This window comes from Selaginella moellendorffii, unplaced genomic scaffold (genome assembly GCF_000143415.4).
Source record: "Selaginella moellendorffii unplaced genomic scaffold, v1.0 SELMOscaffold_2, whole genome shotgun sequence".
In the NCBI taxonomy this organism is placed as follows: Eukaryota; Viridiplantae; Streptophyta; class Lycopodiopsida; order Selaginellales; family Selaginellaceae; genus Selaginella; species Selaginella moellendorffii.
Genome location: NW_003314263.1, coordinates 1,064,673 through 1,083,850, shown reverse-complemented (window position 1 = coordinate 1,083,850; position 19,178 = coordinate 1,064,673). Strand labels below are relative to the sequence as shown.

Below are 19,178 nucleotides of genomic sequence, written 5' to 3'. Positions count from 1 at the left end.
GAATCATAGCGATACATTAAGTTGACGGGCAATTGGGGTGCGAGAGGTCCCGAGTTCAATTCTTGGAATGCCCCCGAGAGCAGGCTATGAAAGTTGAATGGAGAGAAAGTTTTCTACGCATTGCAATTGCGTTTGCTTCTTGCAGTTGGAAGCGTCTCACGTTCTGTGCAAGTTTCTTAGTTCTCTCAAAAACAAATGCAGCAAATCGAGGTAAATGGTAAACTGGGGAATCTGGTGGAAGCAAGGCGGATCTTTGATGGCCTGGCACGAAAGGACTGCTTCAGCTGGTCGATGCTTCTCTGTGCCTACTCCAGAAACGGCCGTCTGACCGAAGCCAAGATGGTGTTTGACGCGATGCCCGAGAGAGATCAAGCATGCTGGAACGCAATGGTTTCTGCATATGCCCGCAATGGGCATTTACAGGAGGCCGAAGATCTCTTTTTCCAAATGCCTAGAACTAACATTGTGTCCTGGAATATGATGCTTACTACCTACGCACAGCGGTTTTTGATGAGAAAAGCACAAAATTTGTTTGATAGAATGCCGATGAGGGATGGTGTCTCTTGGAGCACCATGGTTTCGGCACTTGCCCAAAACGGGCATCTTGAAGATGCACAAGTTCTACTTGATCAGATGCCTTGTCTCGTTCTCGCGGCCGTAAATCCTTTAGTAACAGCGTATGCCGCGCAGGGAAATCTCCGAGAATCTAAGCGGATTTTTGACGACATGCCGATGCGGAACCTTGTTACTTGGAATGCAATGCTCTCTGCACATGCCCAATCCGGGCATCTCTCTGATGCCGTTCTTGTGTTTGAGAATATGCCGGAGCGTGACATGATAGCATGGAACACTGTGATCGCGTCGTACGCTCAAAATGGACGTCTCAGAGAAGCAACACGTGTTTTCCTTTCTTTAGATTCGAGGAATCTTGTGACATGGAACACGATGCTGACGGCATATGCCCAGAATGGGTATCTGTCACAAGGGGAGCGCGTCTTTGCCGCGATGCCACAAAGGGATCTGGTATCTTGGAACTGCATGCTGTCGGCATATTCCCAGGTCGGGAATATTCCAGCTGTGAGAAAAACGTTTGATGAGATGCCCGTGGCAGACATAGTGTCGTGGAACGCTCTGATTGCAGCCTATATTGGGGTAGGGAATCTCGAGCAAGTGAGGGTGATATTCGACGCCATGCCCGAGAGGGACATCGTCGCCTACACTGCTCTCGTCTGCGCGCTAGCCCAGAGAGGAGATTTGGGAGTAGCAACGCTGCTCATGGACGAGATGCCACAGCAAAGTCTCATTTGCTCCACGGCGATGCTGGTTGCAATTGCCCAGAGCGGTGATCTTTCTTCGGCAAAAGCGCGCTTTGATTCATTGCCGGAAAGGGACTTGGTTGTGTGGAACGCAATAGAGTCGGCATATGCCCAAGCCGGGCATATCGAGGCTGCCGTGCACTCGTTTGATTCCATGCCCGTCAAGGACGCCGTGTCGTACAACATCTTACTCTCCGGGTATGCTCAAGCCGGGCATATGGAGGAATCCAAGCGAATCTTTGACACCATGCCTCAGCATATCCTTTCTTCGTGGAACTCCCTCTTAACAGCATATGCCCAAAACGGGTATTTTGCCGAGGCGAAGCATACTTTTGATACCATGCTTTCGAGAAATTCAGTAACGTGGAATGGGATGATCTCGGTTTTATCACAAAATGGTCTTTTGGATCAGGCAAAGAAACTCCTTTACCATTCTCCGCATCGCGATATAATCTCCTGGAGCTCGCTGCTAACCGGCTATGCTCAAAACGGGCATACCACTGAGGCTTTCGAGATCTTCGCAAGCATGGCAATGGAAAGCGTCGAGTTTGACGAAGGGAGCTTCGTTGCTATGTTGGTAGCTTGCATTCACGCCGGAAAAACTTACGCTGGTCGATCGAGCTTCGTCTCCATGAGCTTCGACTTTGGAATGGAGCCGAGAAAGCAGCACTACTGCTGCATGGTGAATCTCCTGGGGCGAGCCGGCTACCTTGACAGCGCTGGAGATCTCATGGAAAACATGCCGTTCGTCCCGAATACTTTCGAGTGGAAGTGCTTCCTGGGAGCTTGCCGGACCCACAGCGATCTCGAGTTTGGAGCTGGAGCGTCGCAAACACTCCTCGATTTGGAACCGTCCGGTGGAGCTGCTTGTGTCTGGCTTGCCACCATTTACTCTTCCTCCTCATCGTCTTCACACTGTAAATTTTTTCCGAATCCTCCTGCCAGTAGCTATAGTTCCACCGTCAAGAACTTAGCAACTCGAGTGTAGTCCTACGATCTTCTGTCCGTCATCCTTCCTAGCTCCATCACTGCTGGTGTACGTAAGCGTTTGCTAGCAGCACGTAAATGCCAGGGTTTCTCATCTCCGACGTGAAAAAGTTCTTGGCCGCTCGGTCGCGAGCGTCCTTGTCCCTGTTCGTCTTGCAAGCTCCGAGCACCGCTCCCATCGCCATGGCATCCGGCTTGAACGGCATCCTCGCGAGCAGATCTTCCGCCACTTTCACCTGTCCCGACCTCCCGGCAGCGTCGATCAAGCAGCAGTAGTGCTCCCTCGACGGAAAGATCTCGTGGTCGCTCGCCATGAGCCGGAAGTACTGGAGACCTTCGTGGAGCAGACCGACATGACTGCAAGCGTTGAAGACGCAGGAGAAGGAGATCGAGTTTGGCTTGATCCCATCCAGTTCCATCCCCCGGAAGATCTCAAACGCCACCTCGCCGTGACCACACCCGGAGAACGCAGCCACCATCGTATTCCACGATATCAAGTCTCGAGCCGGCATCGTCTCGAATGTTTTCATGGCCCGAAGAAGCTGCCCGTTCTGCGCGCTCGCGGCCATCATCACGTTCCACGACACCATGTTTCTCTCCGGGATGGTGTAGAACATCGCCTCTGCGTGCTGGTAATGGAAGTTTTGGACGTAGGCCTCGAGCATGGTTGTCCAGGAGATGACGTCCTGTTCTGGCATTGCAAAGAACAGCCTCTCGGCCCCTTCCAGATCCCAGCACTGAGCATGCACCGCTATCATCTTGTTCCAGCACACCACGTCCCTCTCTGGCATTCGATCAAAGATGCTCTTTGCGGCCTCCAAGTTCCCGTTCTCGGAGTAGCCGTGGATCATCGACGTGAAAGTGAGCAAGTCATACTCCGGCATCCTGTCAAAGAGAACTTTAGCCTCCGAGAGAATGTTACTCTTCACATACCCCTGGACAATCGCGTTCCAAGTCGCGATAGTCCACTGAGGCATGCAGCCAAGCAAAGATCTCGCCTCCTTGAGCTCGTCGTTCTCGATGTAAGCTTGCATCATGGTGTTCCACGAAACAACGTTGCGTTCCGGCATCCTGTCGAAGAGAGCCTTCGCTGCCTCAAGATACCCGTTCTGAGCATAGGCCGCGACGATGGCAGTCCAAGAAACAACGTTGCGAACCGGCATAGTATCAAACAGCACCCTGGCCTCGTCCACAAGCCCGTGCTGGGCATATGCAGTCAGCATAGCAGTCGAGCAAACCACGTCCTGTTCCGGCATAGCATTGGAGATGGACTTGGCTTCCTTGATATACCCATTCTGGGCGTAAGCCGCCACCATCATGCTCCAGGAGAAACGATTCGGCCGCTCGATGGCGTCGAACACCCGGCGAGCATCTTCCAGGCTGCCACACTTTCCATACATCTCGATGAGGAGATTGGCGAGATATCTGTTCCGGCATAGTGTCTCGTCGCTGCGAATCTGTGCAGCAATCCTCTTGCCCTGTGCCAAGTCTCGCAAGTTCCCGCAGGACTTGATAAATGCCGCTAGCCTGTCTGTGTCACTGGCGCTGCGTGTCTCGGGACTTTGATGATTCCGGATCTCTACAACCATTGCCGAGATTTGTGTTATTCTTCAAGAGAGCCAAGAGAGCAAGCTCTTGCCTGTACAAAGAAACGTGCTTGCAAGAATTCATAACTTACATAGAACTAGCCATGCCCTCCCCAGAGCTTAAGCTTTCCGACACTTCACTCCACGCTTTACCGAGTTTTTCCGCGTAACCCACCTTCATGGAAGAGTGTCAGATCTCGAAAAGCATTGAAGAATAGGCTCCGTTTCTTACCTGCGTCTGTACAAATCCTTTCAACATCTCGAATAGATCTGTCTGTCGATTAACTTCGTATCGCTCAATCTCCTCCCAGTTCCGTTCCTGCGAACAAGAGTTAGCTGTATGAACTGTAAAAATGCGTTTTTTTCTTACTTTGATGCGATCGTACTCCTTTCGAGCGGATGCGCAAGCTTCTTCCGAGCTTGCAATGGCCGCTTTTGTCTCCTCTATCTTACGTTTGTCGCCACCAAAAACTCTCAAAGACGCCGCTGTTAACTTCTCATACCGAGCTTGCATTGACGCTATGTCGGATTTAAGAGTTTGGACCGTCAGTAGTGCTTTCGATCGCTCAGCGAAAGCACCGTGAATAGCTTGCATCAAGGCAAGGTATTCGTGAAAGGTAAGCTGGAACGAGAAAGTTTAAAACTTTCGAGCACCGAAACCGAGAGGTACTTACCAAATACTTAATGCACTGCGTGCTGGATTCTGTGTAGCACCTGCTCGCTTTCACAGCGGCATTGCCAACAACAATGGCCGCATCCTCGCACTCGAACCGGCCAAGTCTACTCAAGGACATCCCAAGGTCACCCATGACGGTTCCCATATTCTCTTGAGCCTTCGTAAGCAGCTCTGCCTGGAAAGAACGCCACAATCGAGATTTTCCAGACAAAAGAACCATGAAGAACTTACTTGCTCGGAAGCTAGAACAAGCTCGCGCTCAAACTCCTGGATCTTCTCCTTGTGTTCCACAAACTTCTTATCCTCCTCTACCACCAGCGGCTTGCTGCCACCCCAATCGTTGGCCACATACTGCCGCAGCTCCCTGAAAGTTCTCAAGAGATCCCTGCCACCTTTACCAGGCTCCGCCACCGCGTGACTGTTCCCATTCCCAGTAGCACCACTCTCATCACCATCAAACATCACCGACGAAACATCCGAGGAGACTTGCATTGGATTCCTCCCTGGAGACGAGAGGAACTGCCGCAACTCCACGCTGTTCCTCAGCACTGGATGCGCCGCGAGACGATGGAAGTATCTCTCGAGCTCGTGGACGCGATTGCTCACAAAGTCCTGCGTCTGGACGAGCTGGACGTTCTTGTCCGGCCTGGGAGGGATGAAGTAGCCTTTGTAGATCTCTCCCAGCTGGTCCGCCAGCGCCACCACCTCGCGGAACCTCCTCCGGACGCTAAAGCTCGTGCCAAGAAACTCCGGAAGATCGGTGTAGGTCGTGAAGAGATACGCCACGAAAGTCCCGCCACTGCTGCCGTGATCCTGCGTCTTCTGTGGATCCGAGACGCTAATCCGGAGATAGTTCTTCTCCACTGCCCTCCCGGATTCCTCCGGCTGCCTGGCGGCGTATGGAGCGAACACCACATCGGCGTAGCTCGGAGGCTCGATCAGGAGCTCGGGCCTCCCGGATGGACTCCGAAAGCTCCTGGACGATTCTTTCCGGCGTGTCATCGCCCCATTCTCTGGCGATTCCTGCGAGCTCGATTCGCGGAGGAGCGGTGTCGCCGTGGACGCTGCTTCCAGCGACACGGTCTCCATCTCGTCGTCCATGAGAGGGAAGAGCTGATCCATCATCCTTGTCGCAAGAATCTCGCTAGAGCATCCTTGTAGTGGAATTTCCTAGCTGAGAAGAGAGAGCGCCTCACCTGGATGGAGCAAGAAGAGCTATGGCCAACCCCTAACCCTAGAGAAAAATCCATGAGGCATTTGCCTTTAGTAAAAAAGAAACCATCGCTGCTATTTACAAAGAAGGTCTGGAAGAGATTTTGGGGCAGCGCCGCGCAAGAATGCGACGATGGAGACCTCGATCTGGACGCGATGCCGCTGGAATCCGCCATCGCATCGCTCGAATCGCAGCGCTTCTCTCCCCAATCGCAGGATTTCAAGGCGCTGCTCCGGCGCTGTACGTGGTCGCGCTCGCTGGAGCTCGGCCGGCGCCTCCACCGCCAGATGGAGGAGCTCGGCTGGATCCGCAACAGGTTCCTGTGCAATCTCCTCATCGATCTCTACACCAAGTGCGATCGATTCGACGACGCGCTGGCGGTGTTCCACGGCATCCAGAGCAAGAACGTCTTTAGCTGGACGATGATGCTCGCGGCGTTCGCCGAGAATCGGGATTTCGATCGCTGCTGGCTCTTCTTCCGCGGGATGCTGCTCCAGGGGATCAATCCCGGCGAGGTAGGGATCAGCATCTTCCTCTCGGCGTGCACGGACGCCCGCGAGATTACGATCGGTCGCTCCATCCAGCTCGCGATCCTAGGCACTGGCATCGAGGAGGAGTCGATCGTCCAGACGGCGCTGGTGAGCCTGTACGGCAAGCTTGGCCACTGTACGGATGCGGCCAGCGTGTTCTTGAGGATGAGCCACAGGGACGTGGTGGCTTGGAGCGCCATGGTCGCGGCATATGCCCGGAATGGGCATCCTAGAGAGGCACTGGGTTTGTTTCGCCAGATGGATCTCGATGGAGTGGCTCCAAACAAAGTGACGCTGGTGAGCGGGCTGGATGCCTGTGCGTCGTTGGGCGATTTGAGGAGTGGCGCTTTGATGCATCAGCGAGTAGAAGCACAAGGGATCCAATCCGGAGTGGTGGTCGGGACTGCGCTGGTGAATTTGTATGGGAAGTGTGGCAGGATCGAGGCTGCTGCGGAGGCGTTTGGACAGATTGTTGAGAAGAATGTGGTGGCGTGGTCTGCTATCTCGGCAGCGTATGCCCGCAACGATCGTAACAGGGACGCGATCCGGGTGCTTCACAGGATGGACTTGGAGGGGCTGGCACCAAATTCTACGACGTTTGTGAGCGTCCTGGATGCTTGTGCTGCGATCGCGGCTCTAAAGCAAGGAAGAAGGATTCACGAGAGGATACATGTGCTGGGAGGCGGATTGGAATCGGATGTTTACGTTCTTACTGCGCTCGTCAACATGTATAGCAAGTGTGGGAACTTGGCTCTAGCGGGGAACATGTTTGACAAGATCGCTCACTTGGATCTCGTGCTGTGGAACTCGCTCATCGCGACGAATGCCCAGCACGGGCAAACCGAGAAGGCACTGGAGCTGTTTGAGAGAATGCGGCTAGAGGGCCTCCAGCCGACAATCATCACTTTCACGAGCGTGCTCTTCGCTTGCAGCCACGCCGGAATGCTAGATCAAGGCAGGAAGCACTTCGTTTCCTTCATTGGCGACCACGGGATTTTTCCCGAAGCCGAGCACTTTGGCTGCATGGTGGATCTTCTCGGTCGAGCAGGCTGGATCGTAGACTCGGAGGATCTGCTGCTCCATATGCCGTTTGAGCCACATCCCGTGGCATGGATGGCGTTCTTGGGAGCTTGCAGAACTTACCGGAATATGGACGGAGCAATCTGGGCTGCCGAGAACTTGTTTCAGCTGGATCCAAGGAAACGAGCTCCGTACGTGCTTCTCTCCAACATGTACGCGAAGGCTGGAAGATGGTCCGACGTTGCAAGGATGAGGCAAGCAATGCAGCTCTTCATGACCGTGAAAGAAGCAGGGAGGAGCTGGATCGAAGTGAAAGACCGGGTGCACGAGTTTATCTCGGGGGACTTGGATCATCCTCGGATAGGCGAGATACACGCCGAGCTCCAGCGACTGACAAAGCTGATGAAAGCGGCCGGTTACGTCCCCGACACCGAGATGGTCCTCCACGACGTGAAACAGGAGGTGAAAGAGACCATGGTCGGGTATCACAGCGAGAAGCTGGCGATGGCGTTTGCTCTCCTCACCACCCCTGAAGGCTCACCGATTCGCGTGGTGAAAAACCTGCGAGTGTGCAACGACTGCCACACTGCCTCGAAGTTCATCTCCAAGCTTGTCAACCGGGAGATCGTGGTGAGGGACTGCAACAGGTTTCATAGGTTCCAGAATGGAGCGTGTTCTTGCGGAGACTACTGGTGATCAACCGGAGAGCTATCACAGCTTAGGACATTGGAGAGCAAGGAATACGTTGCCGGCCTCCGAGAGCTCAGCTGGAGCAGTATCTCCGCGACTCGGCTGCCTCTTTCGGCATCTCCGTGGTGCCGGCAAGCGCTGAGAAGCGTGGTCCAGGTGACCGAGCTCGGAGGAACCGGCATAGAGCGGACGAGCTCCTCGGCTTCCTCGAGTCTTTTCAAGCGCCCAAGAACATCGACCATGCAGTTGTAGTGATCAACGAGGGGGGTGATGCCGTGAGCTCGGATCATCGCAGAGAAGATCTCCTGGCCTTGGCCGATTCGTCCTTCGTGGCTGCAACCGTGGAGCAGGGCAGTGAAGGTGGTCTCGATTGGAGCGACTCCCTCAAGGAGCATCTCTTGGAAGAAGTTCATGGCCTCTAGCAGGGCTCCCCTGTGGGAGAAGGCGGCGATGACAGCGTTCCAGGAGAGGACGTTCTTCTCGGGGATGGAATCGAAGACGAGCTTGGATTCGTGGAGGTGGCCTTGCTTGGCGTGTCCGGAGATTATCACGGTCTCCAGGCAGAGGTTCTTTGCTGGAAGCAAAGAGATCAAATGCCAAGCTTGGTGGAAGTCTTTAGCGAGGAAGTAGCCTTCGATCATCGTCGCCCAAGACGCCGCGCTCTTGTGCGGCATTGTCTCGTACAAAGATCTAGCATACTCCAAATGCCCGGACATGGCATTTACTGAAAGAACTGCATTGGTAGAGCTGATGTTCCAAGCCGGCGTTTTTTGGTAGATTTTAGACGCGATCTCTACGTTTTGTGTGCGTGCGTAGGATGATACTAGACAAGCCCAGGCCACGACGTCCTTGGTCGGCATCAAAAGAAACAGAGATTCTACTGCGTCGGTATGCCCATGAAGGGCATATGCTTGTAAGATTGCAGTCCAGCAGGGTATATCTTTCTCGGGGATTCTTTCAAACAGTAACTTTGCTCTTTCCAACAAACATGATTCTCCATACAACTTGATCATTGCAGTCGAAGCACCCAAGGACCAAAGCGGCATCTTGTTAAAGACTTGTATGCATATATCAAAATGCCCGATGTTGGCATACGTTGTTAGTAGAGTGTTCCATGTAATAGAGTTTCTTTCCGGCATAGAAGAGAAACATTCGTAGAACCTATCTGATTGAGAAGAAGAAGACAAGAGAAGAAAAATAGTGTTCCACGACACAACTGACCATTGTGGCATCAAATCAAACGCAAGCTTGGCACTGGGCAAATTCCCAGTGGAGGCAAACGTCTGGATGACGAGATTCCAGGACAAATCGCTGCGCTGAAACATCCCCTCAAAGAGGGCGATGGCATCCCTCGCATTTCCAGCCTTGGACAAAGCCGCGATCATCGTGTTCCACGACACAGTGTCATGTTGAGGCATCCGGTGGAAAACCTCCCAAGATCCCTCCAAAAGCTGATCTCTTTGAGCACACGCGTGGATCATCATGTTCCACACGGCAACATTGCGCTGCGGCACTCGATCGAAAGCCTCCTCCGCCTCGCCGATCCGCCCGCTCCTCGCGTGGAATTTAAACAAGAACTCCCGCTGCGAGGATATTCTTATCCGGAAGGGCATATTCCGGATTTTGCTTGCTTGGCATCCCGCCAGAAGAAAAGAAAAAGCTTTCTCGTGGCTATGGCGTGCTTGGCATGCGCCGCGGCTGCTTCGTCCACCGCGAATCCCCCTCACATCCAATCGTCACGGCGAGGTAGGCCAAGCAATGCAGCTCAATCCAGATGCAGCGCTGCAATTCCACCAGCCAAATCCTCTCGCCGAGGATTTGGGCTCGCGACGGCGCTCTCGATCCTAGCCGGTGGCTCCTTCCTCCGCGCGGAGACGGCGGTGGCGAGAGACATCCCCCTGTTTGGAATCCGGAAGACCGTCAAGGAGGCCATCCAGGAGGAAGTCCAGGTAGTGGAGAAGGAGGTGAAAGAGATTGTCAAGGAGAGCTCCGCGGTGGTGGCTAACGAGGCCAAAGTGGTGGCCGGCGAAGCCAAGGTGGTGGCCGAGGAAGCCAAGGCGGCGCTCGCGGCCTCGGCCTCGAGCATGGATTCCTCCTCGATTTTCGCTCCGCCAGTCCAGGCGGGGGCGGTGGTGGCGGCGGAGCTACTGGCACTCGCGATTGCTTCGTCGGTGGTCAGGGGATTGGTCAGCCAGCCATCAAAGTGAGTAGATGCGCAAGAACAAAGTAAAGATCATACCTCTGTGATATAAGAAAACTTTTGTCTACAAACTATAGTCCTTGCTTCATCAAAGTGAGTGAACAAAGAAGAGATCATACCTCTGTGATATAAGAAAACTTTTGTCTACAAACTATAGTCCTTGCTTCATCAAAGTGAGTGAACAAAGTAAAAGATCGTACCTCTGTGATATAAGAAGACTTTTGTCTACAAACTACTTGCTTCATCAAAGTGAGTAGAAGCGCAAGAACAGAGTAAAGATCATACCTCTGTGATATAAGAATAATTTTGCCTATAAACTATAGTCCTTGCTTCGAGAAAAAAATCGTTTGTTTTCCCTGGAATTTTTGTTCTTGAGAGTTGTCACTGGCCCTGTTTGTTCTTTTTCAAGGCCACTGTCCGTTGCTCTGGCGTGTGAGCAGTCCCTTTTCCACGGTTCTTTCGAAGTCCCAGTGCAGATCCTTGCTCTTGAGTCCCCAGTAAGACCACCCTAGCGATGCGTTTCCAAACACTTTGAGCTGTGCCGCTCCAAAGTTTCGGTAGTCCGACATGGTGGCTCCTTGCACATCCCACTCGTTGGTCCATTCCCCTGCAAGGCAATGGTTTTCGATCGATCCATGAATCACTGACGGACGAACTCCAAGAGCTTACCAACGAGTATGAGAGGCCCGTTTGCGTTGTTGAGCTTTTGGAGATCGGAGTTCCTCTGGTTGAGGATATAGTCGATGTTCCACTGCGCCGTAGTGTTCACGAATCTGTTCTCGAAGAGGTTGTACCAGTGGACGTCCAAGGCGACGTTGGTGTAGCCGTCGCTGGGTGCCATGAAATCCACCAGTATGCTCGGGTTTGCGCCGATCAGCTGGCAGATGATCACGAAGCAGCTTGAGCTGTATTTTCTGACCCTGCTGTAGCCCGCAACGTAGTAATTGCGGAGGACGTCGAGTGGTACGTGCTGCTGAGTTGGCTCGTTGAGAAGCTCGATGCCAAAAAATGCGGAATGGCTTGCGTATCTACAAAGGTTGAAGAACACGGAGAGAAAGGCAAAAAGTGAATGAAAGAAGAGAGCGAGGGACTCGCATGCATACCTGGAGGTCAGAAATTCAATAACTGAAAGTGTATCGGAGATGTAGCTGGTGTTGGCTTTGGCCCACTCTGAAACGCCGTCCCGAGTTCCACAGTGTTGCCACTGGCTTTGAGATCCCGGGGCCGCGTGGAGATCCACTAGGACGCTGATGCCGGTGTTCCTGGACGAAAGACGTATCAACCTTAAGCAATTTAGAGATCGCGTACGTACTCTGCCCAGGTGAATGCGTTGTCCAGTGCCTCGAGCGAGCCGGAAACGAATGGGAATGGAGGCTCTGGGTCGTATGCAATCCACCAGCCAATCGGAATTCTAACGTTGTTGATTGCGTTTGCAGCCAAGAACTTGAAGTCGTCTTGAGTGATGAAGCTCTCTCGGTGTTTCTAAGACACCAAGACTTCAGAAGCTCCAATCACAAAGCCTCGACTCACAAACCTTGAACACGGTTTGTGCGTCTTCTTTGTCGTACCCATTCGCGAGCTGGAACTCTCCACCAAGAACAGTATTGACAGTCATATTAAAGACTGCTGGATTGTCACTGCTCCATCCCAGAGTCCCATTGTAATCGGCAGTCAGTCGAGAGCTCTCATTTGCCTGTGGAATGGATCACATTGAGCTTGAGCTTTTCATACGATCGCAGTTCACTACCTGGAGGTACATTCCATTGGGGGCTCGAAGCATCACCAGGCCACCGTTTCGACTAATCTCAAACGTTTCAGACTGTCCGGGAGAGTCCACGGTGGCGGAGACACTCGAATCCGGTGCTGAGATAAACTGGTTATTGGACACCCGAAACTGGAACAATGTACTGGAAACACGCCATAGCTGTAAGAAAAGGAGTATTGTCAGACAGCAGCACCGAGAGTTCCATCTTTACCTTGAATGTTTGCCAGTCCGACGCCGAGGTGCCGTTGGCAGTGACGTCCGAGCCACCTCCATTGGCAGCCGTCACATAAGTCCCCAGAACCAGTGACTTGAATGTAACAAGAGTTCCATCCTGGACGAGACAAGACAAGGCAACACAAAACAACTAGAGGACAAGGAAACAAAAACTAGATTACTAAGAGGTCCGGCTCCACGATTCCATCAAACAGCGACGGCTTGATCCATTTCTCAATCACCAGCCAGCCTCCCAAGCTCACGGAGCGCACCCGAGCTGTCACAATAGAGGGAAAGCGAGTCACGCGAAAGAAATAAAAATAAAGAAGAGGAGAACGAAACATACTCGCATTGTTCGTCGTTGCAGAAGTAGAGACGGCAGAGAACAAGGCGATGGCGAGGAGGAAGCAAGGTCTGGGCATGACTCCGACTCGTCATCGGCCGCCTCCTCTCGGAGGATTTATTGCGCCACTTTGCTGAGTAGTCTGTCAAGCACAGGCACGCAATCCCAGGGGCCGTGTCCCGTGCACACCACCCACAAAAATAGTGTGAGCTGCATGCTGCCTCTATGTTTCATCAATGCCAGCTGAGAAAAATTCGCCTCCGGTTAGATAGATTATACACTGTTAAGCAAAATGGAAACCTTCCAAAAAGCTGCGATTACAAGCCAAAACGTTTGTCCGAATCACTATCTACTTAGTAGTTACGTATCTGATGTCCGCTTGCTCCAGTAGCCAATCCAAGACTTTGGCACCCTCAAGCATCTCTTGCGCCTAGAACACAAGATTTTCTTGTCTAAAACTGATTGAGAGCGATGGCGTGAAACGTACCTGTTCTCTCACTTTCTTTTCGTCGTATTCTTGGTTGTAGATCTTGAACTCGTCAATAGCCGACTTTACCTCCGCTTCTAGCTCATCCCTCGTGTACTGTTACGCACAACACTTCAGTAAAGTAAAAGAACGTGCCGATGAAACAAACCTGAAGCTTTTCAAGCCTGAAAATCTCTGCCACGGCGATGGATTGCCTCACTGTAGCCGATATCTCATCGTGCTTGACACGAATAAAGTTGTTCACCATTTCTTCGCTAGTAAGCGGCTCCATTTGCTTCTTGTCAAACCGTTGTTTGATCTGGATTGGCATGTCAAAGTCGAATATTTGGACAGTGATCAATCTTACGTGCAACTCCATAAGCTTGGCGGCATATATTTGTCGGCCCTGCTCCTCTAGTAAGGATTTTGGAACTTGAATCTTTGCTACCTGCACATAGATACATGGAATTAAGCGCAAGATCAAGATGTTACTTGACCTTGGAAAGTTTTTCAAGTACTGCTCCCCTGGCTGCATTCTTTCTGTTATTTTCCTCAATGAGCTGATGCTTTTTGAGCAATGCTTGCTTCACCTGATTGACAAGAGATACCAAGGAAATCTCAAGCGAAGAAATTGCATCCTACCTGCTCTAATGTCTTGCATCCTTCAACAAGCTTTTCCGCAATTTCGTCATTTAGATCAGGTACTACCCTCAGGAAGACTTCTTTGCATTCCACCTAACCAAAAACCGCAGTGAGGATGTCACTTAAAGCAGTAGCAAGACTTACAGTGAATCGCGCTTTGATGTTACGAAGGTGCTCCTGATTCCAGTCTGGAGGAAAAACAAGATCAAAAGTGCGAGTTTCGCCACCTTTCTGGCCCATCATGTTTTGAACAAGCCCTGGTATATAAGAAGTGCTCTCCTCCGTGTCCAAACTAAATCCTGAAGAGGTATTTTCAATCAACCGGAGTATACCAGGGCAACGCGTACCTTTCTGTGTGCATGATAGAATCTTGTCGCCAATTGTTCCATCACTGTTTATGCGAGCAGCCGAAATATCAATAATAACAACATCGTTCATCTACACAAGGAGCCAAGTCAGAATAAGGAAAACAAAAAGCTAGATATACCTCCAATCCTCGACCAGTTACAACTCTCAAGGATCCCAAATCCTTGTGTCGCGATGCAAGCTCAGCATCGGCAGCATTTTGAACACCAATATCGTCGCGACCTTCAACTTCTAGCACCATATGTTTGTAAGCGTCCTTTGATGTCCACTCCACATCCGGTATAACATCCACTGCAACATGATAACTATCGCTTAAACCGCTTAGGTGGAGTTCTAGAGCAAAAGGAGAAACGACGACCAAAAACATTACCTTAGAGGAGAAGTTGGCGTGAAGGCTGCCAGCAACGAATCGAATTTCGTGACAATCTCTTCTGAATCTTTCAGTGCTCGTCCAGCAACCTTAAAACAGCACGTAAGCTACGGAGAAAAGCAATGGCAAAGCTACTCACGGAAGCCATAGCTTCGGGGAGAGTTTTCTCCAGGATCAACTTCACCGCCTCCGACTCGACACGCTTCTGCCCAATTTGACTGAGCAAAACCCACTCTGGAACTTTTCCAGGACGAAAACCTTTCACCTGACAATCATAACAAAACTCTACTGAAAATGCTGGTTCTAGAGTATCACTATTACACTCACCTTCACTTTCTTGCTAAAATCCAGCAGGGTTTCATCGTAAATTTCTTTGCAGAGATTCCCCGGAACTCTTACTTTCAAGCGAACCTACACAACAAAAAAAATTCCATCTGGAAATCTTGGAGAAACTAATGCTTACCCGAGCATTACCATCGTTCTGCGTCTCCTGGACTTGCAATCCCTTGGGAGTCGTGATTACCTCCGGAGAAGAAGGCTCTGCCGCGGCCGCCGAGGCCATGGCCACAAGAACTCCCCTCCTCCTCTTGCATCGGATTCCAAATCGCAGAAGCCCTGCATTGTGCGTAATCTTTCCATAGCTCACCACCGCCGCTACCACAGATGACGAAGAACACACCGGCGCCTCCGGATTGTGCGCGTAGACGCGAAGAGGCGACACAATCGCGGCCGGCATTGGATGCATTGCTCTAAGCGCCAAACTATCCCCCAAAATATTTCATGACCACAAAGAAAAATCCTCGAACTTTAGGGTTCTTGAGAGAGCCAAGTAATATTCTTTCCATTCGAAAAATACAACGATACAGAGAAAAAATCCATAGCTCGCTATCGGAAGATATAGTCCTTCTCTAGACACGGCTTCGTACGGCTAGCACGGGCATTGGGAGGCCGTGCGTTGTACGATATCAACGTCGTTCCTAGCGACTCACTCTCGCTTGCTTGGATCTCCATTTTAAAAATCCTCGCAGCGTGGTGGATTCTCAGACCGGCCATTCCAACGAAAGCTCCCAAGATCATCACTGTCAGTGCCCCCATTGTTCCCAAGATCCCAGCTTTAATTCTCGACGAGGAACGCCTCCGGCGAGCTTTGCTTTCTCCCATGGACGAAGACGATGACGAGGGCGATGGAGCAGCGTCGCTGGGATGATCCCTCGCGTGCTTTCCCGGCGCGGGGACTGGAGCTTCGATCGAATCCGTCCAGCTCTCGCCGGTGCTGTTCGCGGAGAAGTTCACGAGCGTGGCGTCACCAAGTTGATACATGGAGCAAACGTTCACGTAAGTCATGGGAGTGACGGTGGTGTTCCCGTTTCCATCGAAGAGAGCGCACATCGCCGGATTCACCTTGTTGGAGTCGGAGAGTGGAAAGATTGGAATGCGAACTGTCACGGGGTCTTCCAAAGCCACCACTTCGGCCTCTACAGGCGCTTTCACTCCGGAAGAGCTCTCCTCCATATCCATCCCACTGTAAGCTCGGATTCCCACCACGGGACCGATGATCGAGATCCCGTTCTTCGGACAGTAGGCCGAGAATCTCATGCTGAAAAACCTGTAGACGAGAACCACGTACTCCGGAACCTCTTCCCTGGAATTCACTCTCGTCGTCACCGCAAGCCTTGGAGGGAGGATGAACTCGTTGAAGATGAATCCCCGGTGTTGCAAGCTTCCAGTCTTGAGTCTCACGGCCTGGACGGAGAGGCCCGGTTGGATCCCCATTGGAAGTGGAACGTCGTAGACAGTGCCAGTGTGTGGTCTCAAGAGTGCTCTAAAAGCGTGAACTTGGATCATCCTGTCAACCTTGTGGACCACTTCCTCGGGCATGGCGTTTGGAGCCATGCCGAGGCTCAACTTGAGCTCATTCGAGCACCCTCTTGCCGCTGCTATCCGAGCTAAAGCTGAGAACCAAATCGAGAGCAGCCACCATACCCGGATCCGTGCTGTCTTTCTTGAGAGCTTTCCTGAGGAACTCACCATTTGTTCTTGCTGTTGTTGGTGCTGCTTCTTCTTCGTCCTTGCGTTTTCTGGAGAGTTGTCGTCGTCGTCGTCGTCAACAGACATTGCGGCTTCAAAGCCACCACGGCCAACATCTTGTGGGCTTTGTGCCCTTCTGCGAGAACCTATCCGCCAGTTTGGTGTGAGCTGCAGCATTCGCGCAGTACCAAACTTGTTTTGCATTTACTCGACTTTACCAAAAGCCTGCAGCAAGCTTGATTGAAACCAGCGACATGTGAGATGAATAAATATACCAGAGTATATCCAGCGCTGTTAGATCAGATTGTGGACTTATTCGTTAAGCTCTCTAGCTCTGCAAGAACTTCGTCTTCTGGTCGGTAGATTAAGTCGCTAAGTCGCCAAAGCTACAGGTAAAAGAAATCTTAGACTGTGAAACAACATGGACTTTCTTGTACCTGTAGTGTGCCGCCACCTTTCGCGTCTGTGGACACGGTCGCCAGTAACCATGGCTCCAAAGGATCCCAGTGGAAGTCGACGATTTGGCCCCTGAATGAACCTCCACCTCAAGAAAGGAAAAGCATGCTTTTCTAGATCACCTGTGTCCAATGTGCTTGAAGATCAGTCCTTCCGAATGGTTTGCGTTGGAATCTGAGCTCTTGAAACTTATCTCGATATCACTGATGCTCACCGTGGAGTCCGCTGCAGCACTAGCGAAAGCTGACGCTTTTGCAGGGCACCACTGCAAGAAAAAGAATTTCATTTGCATCTTTCAGATACTTGAGACAAGTACTCTTACTTGCACACCCAAGACTGCACTTTCGTGTGTTTTGAACTTTTTCACTTGACAGCCACTTTCATTCGAATCCAGTTTTCTTAGATCGAAGAGCTTGACAGACGTATCGGCGGACCTACGGAAAGAGTTTCAGGTTAAAGCAGAGTGATGCACGAGGAACTTTTACCCTGTCAAAATGTAATGCTCCTGATGAGCGTTCCAATCTAAGCAATGAATATCATCGTCGTGTGCATCAGTAATCTGCAAGAGCATAGTTTAGCCGGAAAGAAGAAAAAGGAAGAGTTGTAAGTACCTTTTGTGCTGGACTGTTACCCTGTCTCTTGTCCCAAAAAATGATACAGCGGTCATCTCCGACGCTGCAAAACTCATTTGCACTGCATAGAAATGTTTTATCATGAAACAAGATCCAAAGACGATCACCCCATACCTTGATGGTCGAAACTGAACGTCTTCCACAGTTTTAGAATGACCTTTGAAGATACCAGTTGCTGAAACGTGAGTGCTGCTTATCGTGCCTGTTCCACCGCTGTTCATAGTAGGCCTTCCTGGTGTATTAAGTCCAGATACGGCGTCGTTGATGTCCCAAAGCAGAACCTTCCGATCTTGTCCTACGACAAGAAAATAAAAAACGCATTTAGCAGAATGAAAATACCAGTCGAAAGTTAAAACGAGATTAACCTCCAGATAGAACAAACGGTCCACACGAACACAATGCAAGAGCGTACTCCGCGTTTGCGGTATGGCCTGTCAATACCTGGACATACAGCCAAAGAACGAACTTATTGTCTAAAGCATAGGAAAAAAAACCGCAATACCATATCAGGCTTTGAAGGAGAAGCTCCTGGTGCTGGAGATCGATTTGGCTGTGATTCGAGATTCCACACGTACACCTGAATGAAAGTCGTGAGACTCTACGAAGGATTGAATTGATAAACCTCGGGCTTATCAGTGTGCGTGGCCACAACTTTGCTGCTAAGTTGAGGTAAGTCTCGTATTCGGTTCACCTGTGGTAAACAAGCTCAAAACCGATTAAGTTTTTCTTGTTCTTGGTTCCTGACCTCGCCAGGATGGATCACGGTTTTAAGCCGCTTGATGTATGGCGATCGAGCTTCCTCATTAAACTATAAGCACTCTCGTATAAAAGAGGAAGGAAAAACCTTGATGAACCATACCTGGGATAAGCTCTCGTGAGCAGCATATCGTGGTTTTATGATCTCACAGTTGACAACTACAAGCGTGTTTGGGTACTGCCCATAAGTCTGCCGAGAGAGAGCAAGAAGAAAAAAATTTGATCAAAGGAGCAAGAGGAAGAGTAGGAAAGGAATCACTTGCCTGCTCGCTGAAGTAGAGCTGCTGAAGATTTCTAGATGATCCCTGCTCCACCGAAGGCCCCCAGCTAAAACCAAAACCATGGGCAGCGTGAAAGTTTAATAGAGAGAATGCCGGACTGTGTGATCCATATGCTTACCGGCAGCTGAGAGAGGGCCAGGTGAGATTGTGATTAGTAAACCAGTCGTAGAGAAGGGGCACGGAGGACTTCCATCGCGTGTAGCGCTCCTCGATCGCGTCTTCCATCCCCAAAACCCTAAAACCCTCCTTTTTAAAGGGTTCTATAGACAACGATCGCTAGTGTCTGCTTTGTCCGAGATTGATTAGAAGACGCTCTTCCGGTGGGATGTAATCCCGCTATCGATGCTTGTCTACGGCATTCCGCCCACCAACATCACTCTCACCTCAGCTATTACTGGCATAGCTAATACTCCCCGAGGTCAAATTCGTCCACGGCCAGGGGAGTTGCATCCAAGAGCTCCAGAGTAGAAAAGGAACACAATAACCTTGATACTCCAAGTGTTTCGGTGTCCTATGGCAGTCAAGAAACGTTTGGCTAACAAAAACTTCATCACCAAATAATCAATTATTAGTTGGGAATAACACCAATTATAAAATGCTTCTTGAGGAATGTCGACAAATGCCAAAGAAAGTACAGAATTA

The 19,178-nt window shown here is 51.0% G+C and overlaps 6 protein-coding genes across 8 annotated transcripts; 1 reads left to right on the top strand and 5 right to left on the bottom strand.

The window, feature by feature from the left end:
* On the top strand, positions 1–8,129 carry LOC9661975. Its single transcript, XM_002962792.2, has 6 exons — positions 1–2,303; positions 2,464–3,736; positions 4,443–4,506; positions 4,601–4,689; positions 4,884–5,558; positions 5,727–8,129. The coding sequence occupies exons 1-6, from the start codon at positions 196–198 to the stop codon at positions 8,022–8,024; spliced, it is 6,507 nt and encodes a 2,168-aa protein (XP_002962838.2). The 5' UTR covers positions 1–195; the 3' UTR covers positions 8,025–8,129.
* LOC9661976 (sorting nexin 2B) lies at positions 3,759–5,730 on the bottom strand. Of its 2 annotated transcripts, XM_024664046.1 has the most exons (6): positions 4,797–5,730; positions 4,564–4,740; positions 4,260–4,511; positions 4,122–4,208; positions 3,982–4,064; positions 3,759–3,882 (listed from the first exon to the last, which is right to left on the bottom strand). In XM_024664046.1, the coding sequence occupies exons 1-6, from the start codon at positions 5,688–5,690 to the stop codon at positions 3,840–3,842; spliced, it is 1,536 nt and encodes a 511-aa protein (XP_024519814.1). In that variant the 5' UTR covers positions 5,691–5,730; the 3' UTR covers positions 3,759–3,839. The 2 variants fall into 2 exon arrangements, with proteins under 2 accessions (XP_024519814.1, XP_002962419.2); XM_002962373.2 differs by lacking the exon at positions 3,759–3,882 and having other exon boundaries at positions 3,892–4,064.
* Positions 8,025–9,631, bottom strand: LOC112351591 (pentatricopeptide repeat-containing protein At3g29230-like). Its single transcript, XM_024689708.1, has 3 exons — positions 9,240–9,631; positions 8,078–8,765; positions 8,025–8,036 (listed from the first exon to the last, which is right to left on the bottom strand). Exons 1-3 carry the CDS (start codon positions 9,629–9,631, stop codon positions 8,025–8,027), a joined length of 1,092 nt encoding a protein of 363 aa, XP_024545476.1.
* A 614-nt stretch (positions 9,632–10,245) lies between these two features.
* LOC9660782 (probable glucan 1,3-beta-glucosidase A) lies at positions 10,246–12,722 on the bottom strand. The gene is made up of 8 exons (XM_024664067.1): positions 12,543–12,722; positions 12,195–12,473; positions 11,966–12,142; positions 11,753–11,911; positions 11,531–11,700; positions 11,322–11,480; positions 10,888–11,246; positions 10,246–10,825 (listed from the first exon to the last, which is right to left on the bottom strand). The coding sequence occupies exons 3-8, from the start codon at positions 11,996–11,998 to the stop codon at positions 10,623–10,625; spliced, it is 1,083 nt and encodes a 360-aa protein (XP_024519835.1). The 5' UTR covers positions 11,999–12,142; positions 12,195–12,473; positions 12,543–12,722; the 3' UTR covers positions 10,246–10,622.
* A 100-nt stretch (positions 12,723–12,822) lies between these two features.
* Positions 12,823–16,695, bottom strand: LOC9660781. Its single transcript, XM_002962371.2, has 14 exons — positions 15,270–16,695; positions 14,847–15,156; positions 14,711–14,794; positions 14,523–14,648; positions 14,384–14,472; positions 14,135–14,318; positions 13,995–14,085; positions 13,792–13,946; positions 13,648–13,740; positions 13,503–13,595; positions 13,373–13,453; positions 13,175–13,324; positions 13,027–13,122; positions 12,823–12,969 (listed from the first exon to the last, which is right to left on the bottom strand). Exons 1-14 carry the CDS (start codon positions 16,613–16,615, stop codon positions 12,889–12,891), a joined length of 2,979 nt encoding a protein of 992 aa, XP_002962417.2. The 5' UTR covers positions 16,616–16,695; the 3' UTR covers positions 12,823–12,888.
* On the bottom strand, positions 16,561–18,774 carry LOC9660780 (WD-40 repeat-containing protein MSI4). 2 transcript variants are annotated; one of them, XM_024664060.1, is made up of 15 exons: positions 18,655–18,774; positions 18,519–18,582; positions 18,359–18,445; positions 18,245–18,307; positions 18,122–18,190; positions 18,002–18,076; positions 17,865–17,940; positions 17,614–17,794; positions 17,479–17,560; positions 17,353–17,426; positions 17,190–17,301; positions 16,990–17,132; positions 16,849–16,939; positions 16,687–16,797; positions 16,561–16,636 (listed from the first exon to the last, which is right to left on the bottom strand). In XM_024664060.1, the coding sequence occupies exons 1-14, from the start codon at positions 18,759–18,761 to the stop codon at positions 16,711–16,713; spliced, it is 1,311 nt and encodes a 436-aa protein (XP_024519828.1). In that variant the 5' UTR covers positions 18,762–18,774; the 3' UTR covers positions 16,561–16,636; positions 16,687–16,710. The 2 variants fall into 2 exon arrangements, with proteins under 2 accessions (XP_024519828.1, XP_024519825.1); XM_024664057.1 differs by having other exon boundaries at positions 16,561–16,797.
* Between the last annotated feature and the right edge of the window lie 404 nt (positions 18,775–19,178).

Excerpts from the sequence above, each read along its gene's own strand:
- LOC9661976 (XM_024664046.1), bottom strand. The coding sequence starts at position 5,690 with ATGATGGATCAGCTCTTCCCTCTCATGGACGACGAGATGGAGACCGTG. Across the intron at positions 4,209-4,259 it reads AGGAGTACGATCGCATCAAA|GAACGGAACTGGGAGGAGAT; the intron begins GTAAGAAAAAAA and ends TCTTGTTCGCAG. Across the intron at positions 3,883-3,981 it reads GAGGGCATGGCTAGTTCTAT|AGATCCGGAATCATCAAAGT; the intron begins GTAAGTTATGAA and ends CAATGGTTGTAG.
- LOC112351591 (XM_024689708.1), bottom strand. The coding sequence starts at position 9,631 with ATGCCCTTCCGGATAAGAATATCCTCGCAGCGGGAGTTCTTGTTTAAA. Across the intron at positions 8,766-9,239 it reads TTTGATTTGATGCCACAATG|CTCTACCAATGCAGTTCTTT; the intron begins GTCAGTTGTGTC and ends TTGGAACATCAG.
- LOC9660781 (XM_002962371.2), bottom strand. The coding sequence starts at position 16,615 with ATGCAAAACAAGTTTGGTACTGCGCGAATGCTGCAGCTCACACCAAAC. Across the intron at positions 14,319-14,383 it reads ACGCCAACTTCTCCTCTAAG|TTATCATGTTGCAGTGGATG; the intron begins GTAATGTTTTTG and ends TTTAAGCGATAG. Across the intron at positions 14,086-14,134 it reads TAACTGGTCGAGGATTGGAG|ATGAACGATGTTGTTATTAT; the intron begins GTATATCTAGCT and ends CTCCTTGTGTAG.
- LOC9660782 (XM_024664067.1), bottom strand. The coding sequence starts at position 11,998 with ATGCTTCGAGCCCCCAATGGAATGTACCTCCAG. Across the intron at positions 11,912-11,965 it reads CCAATGGAATGTACCTCCAG|GCAAATGAGAGCTCTCGACT; the intron begins GTAGTGAACTGC and ends TCCATTCCACAG. Across the intron at positions 11,247-11,321 it reads ATTGAATTTCTGACCTCCAG|ATACGCAAGCCATTCCGCAT; the intron begins GTATGCATGCGA and ends CAACCTTTGTAG.
- LOC9660780 (XM_024664057.1), bottom strand. The coding sequence starts at position 18,761 with ATGGAAGACGCGATCGAGGAGCGCTACACGCGATGGAAGTCCTCCGTG. Across the intron at positions 18,583-18,654 it reads TGGCCCTCTCTCAGCTGCCG|CTGGGGGCCTTCGGTGGAGC; the intron begins GTAAGCATATGG and ends TTTTGGTTTTAG. Across the intron at positions 18,308-18,358 it reads CTCACGAGAGCTTATCCCAG|TTTAATGAGGAAGCTCGATC; the intron begins GTATGGTTCATC and ends GAGTGCTTATAG.
- LOC9661975 (XM_002962792.2), top strand. The coding sequence starts at position 196 with ATGCAGCAAATCGAGGTAAATGGTAAACTGGGGAATCTGGTGGAAGCA. Across the intron at positions 3,737-4,442 it reads TTGGCGAGATATCTGTTCCG|TGCTTTCGATCGCTCAGCGA; the intron begins GCATAGTGTCTC and ends GACCGTCAGTAG. Across the intron at positions 5,559-5,726 it reads CTCCTGGACGATTCTTTCCG|TGGAATTTCCTAGCTGAGAA; the intron begins GCGTGTCATCGC and ends GCATCCTTGTAG.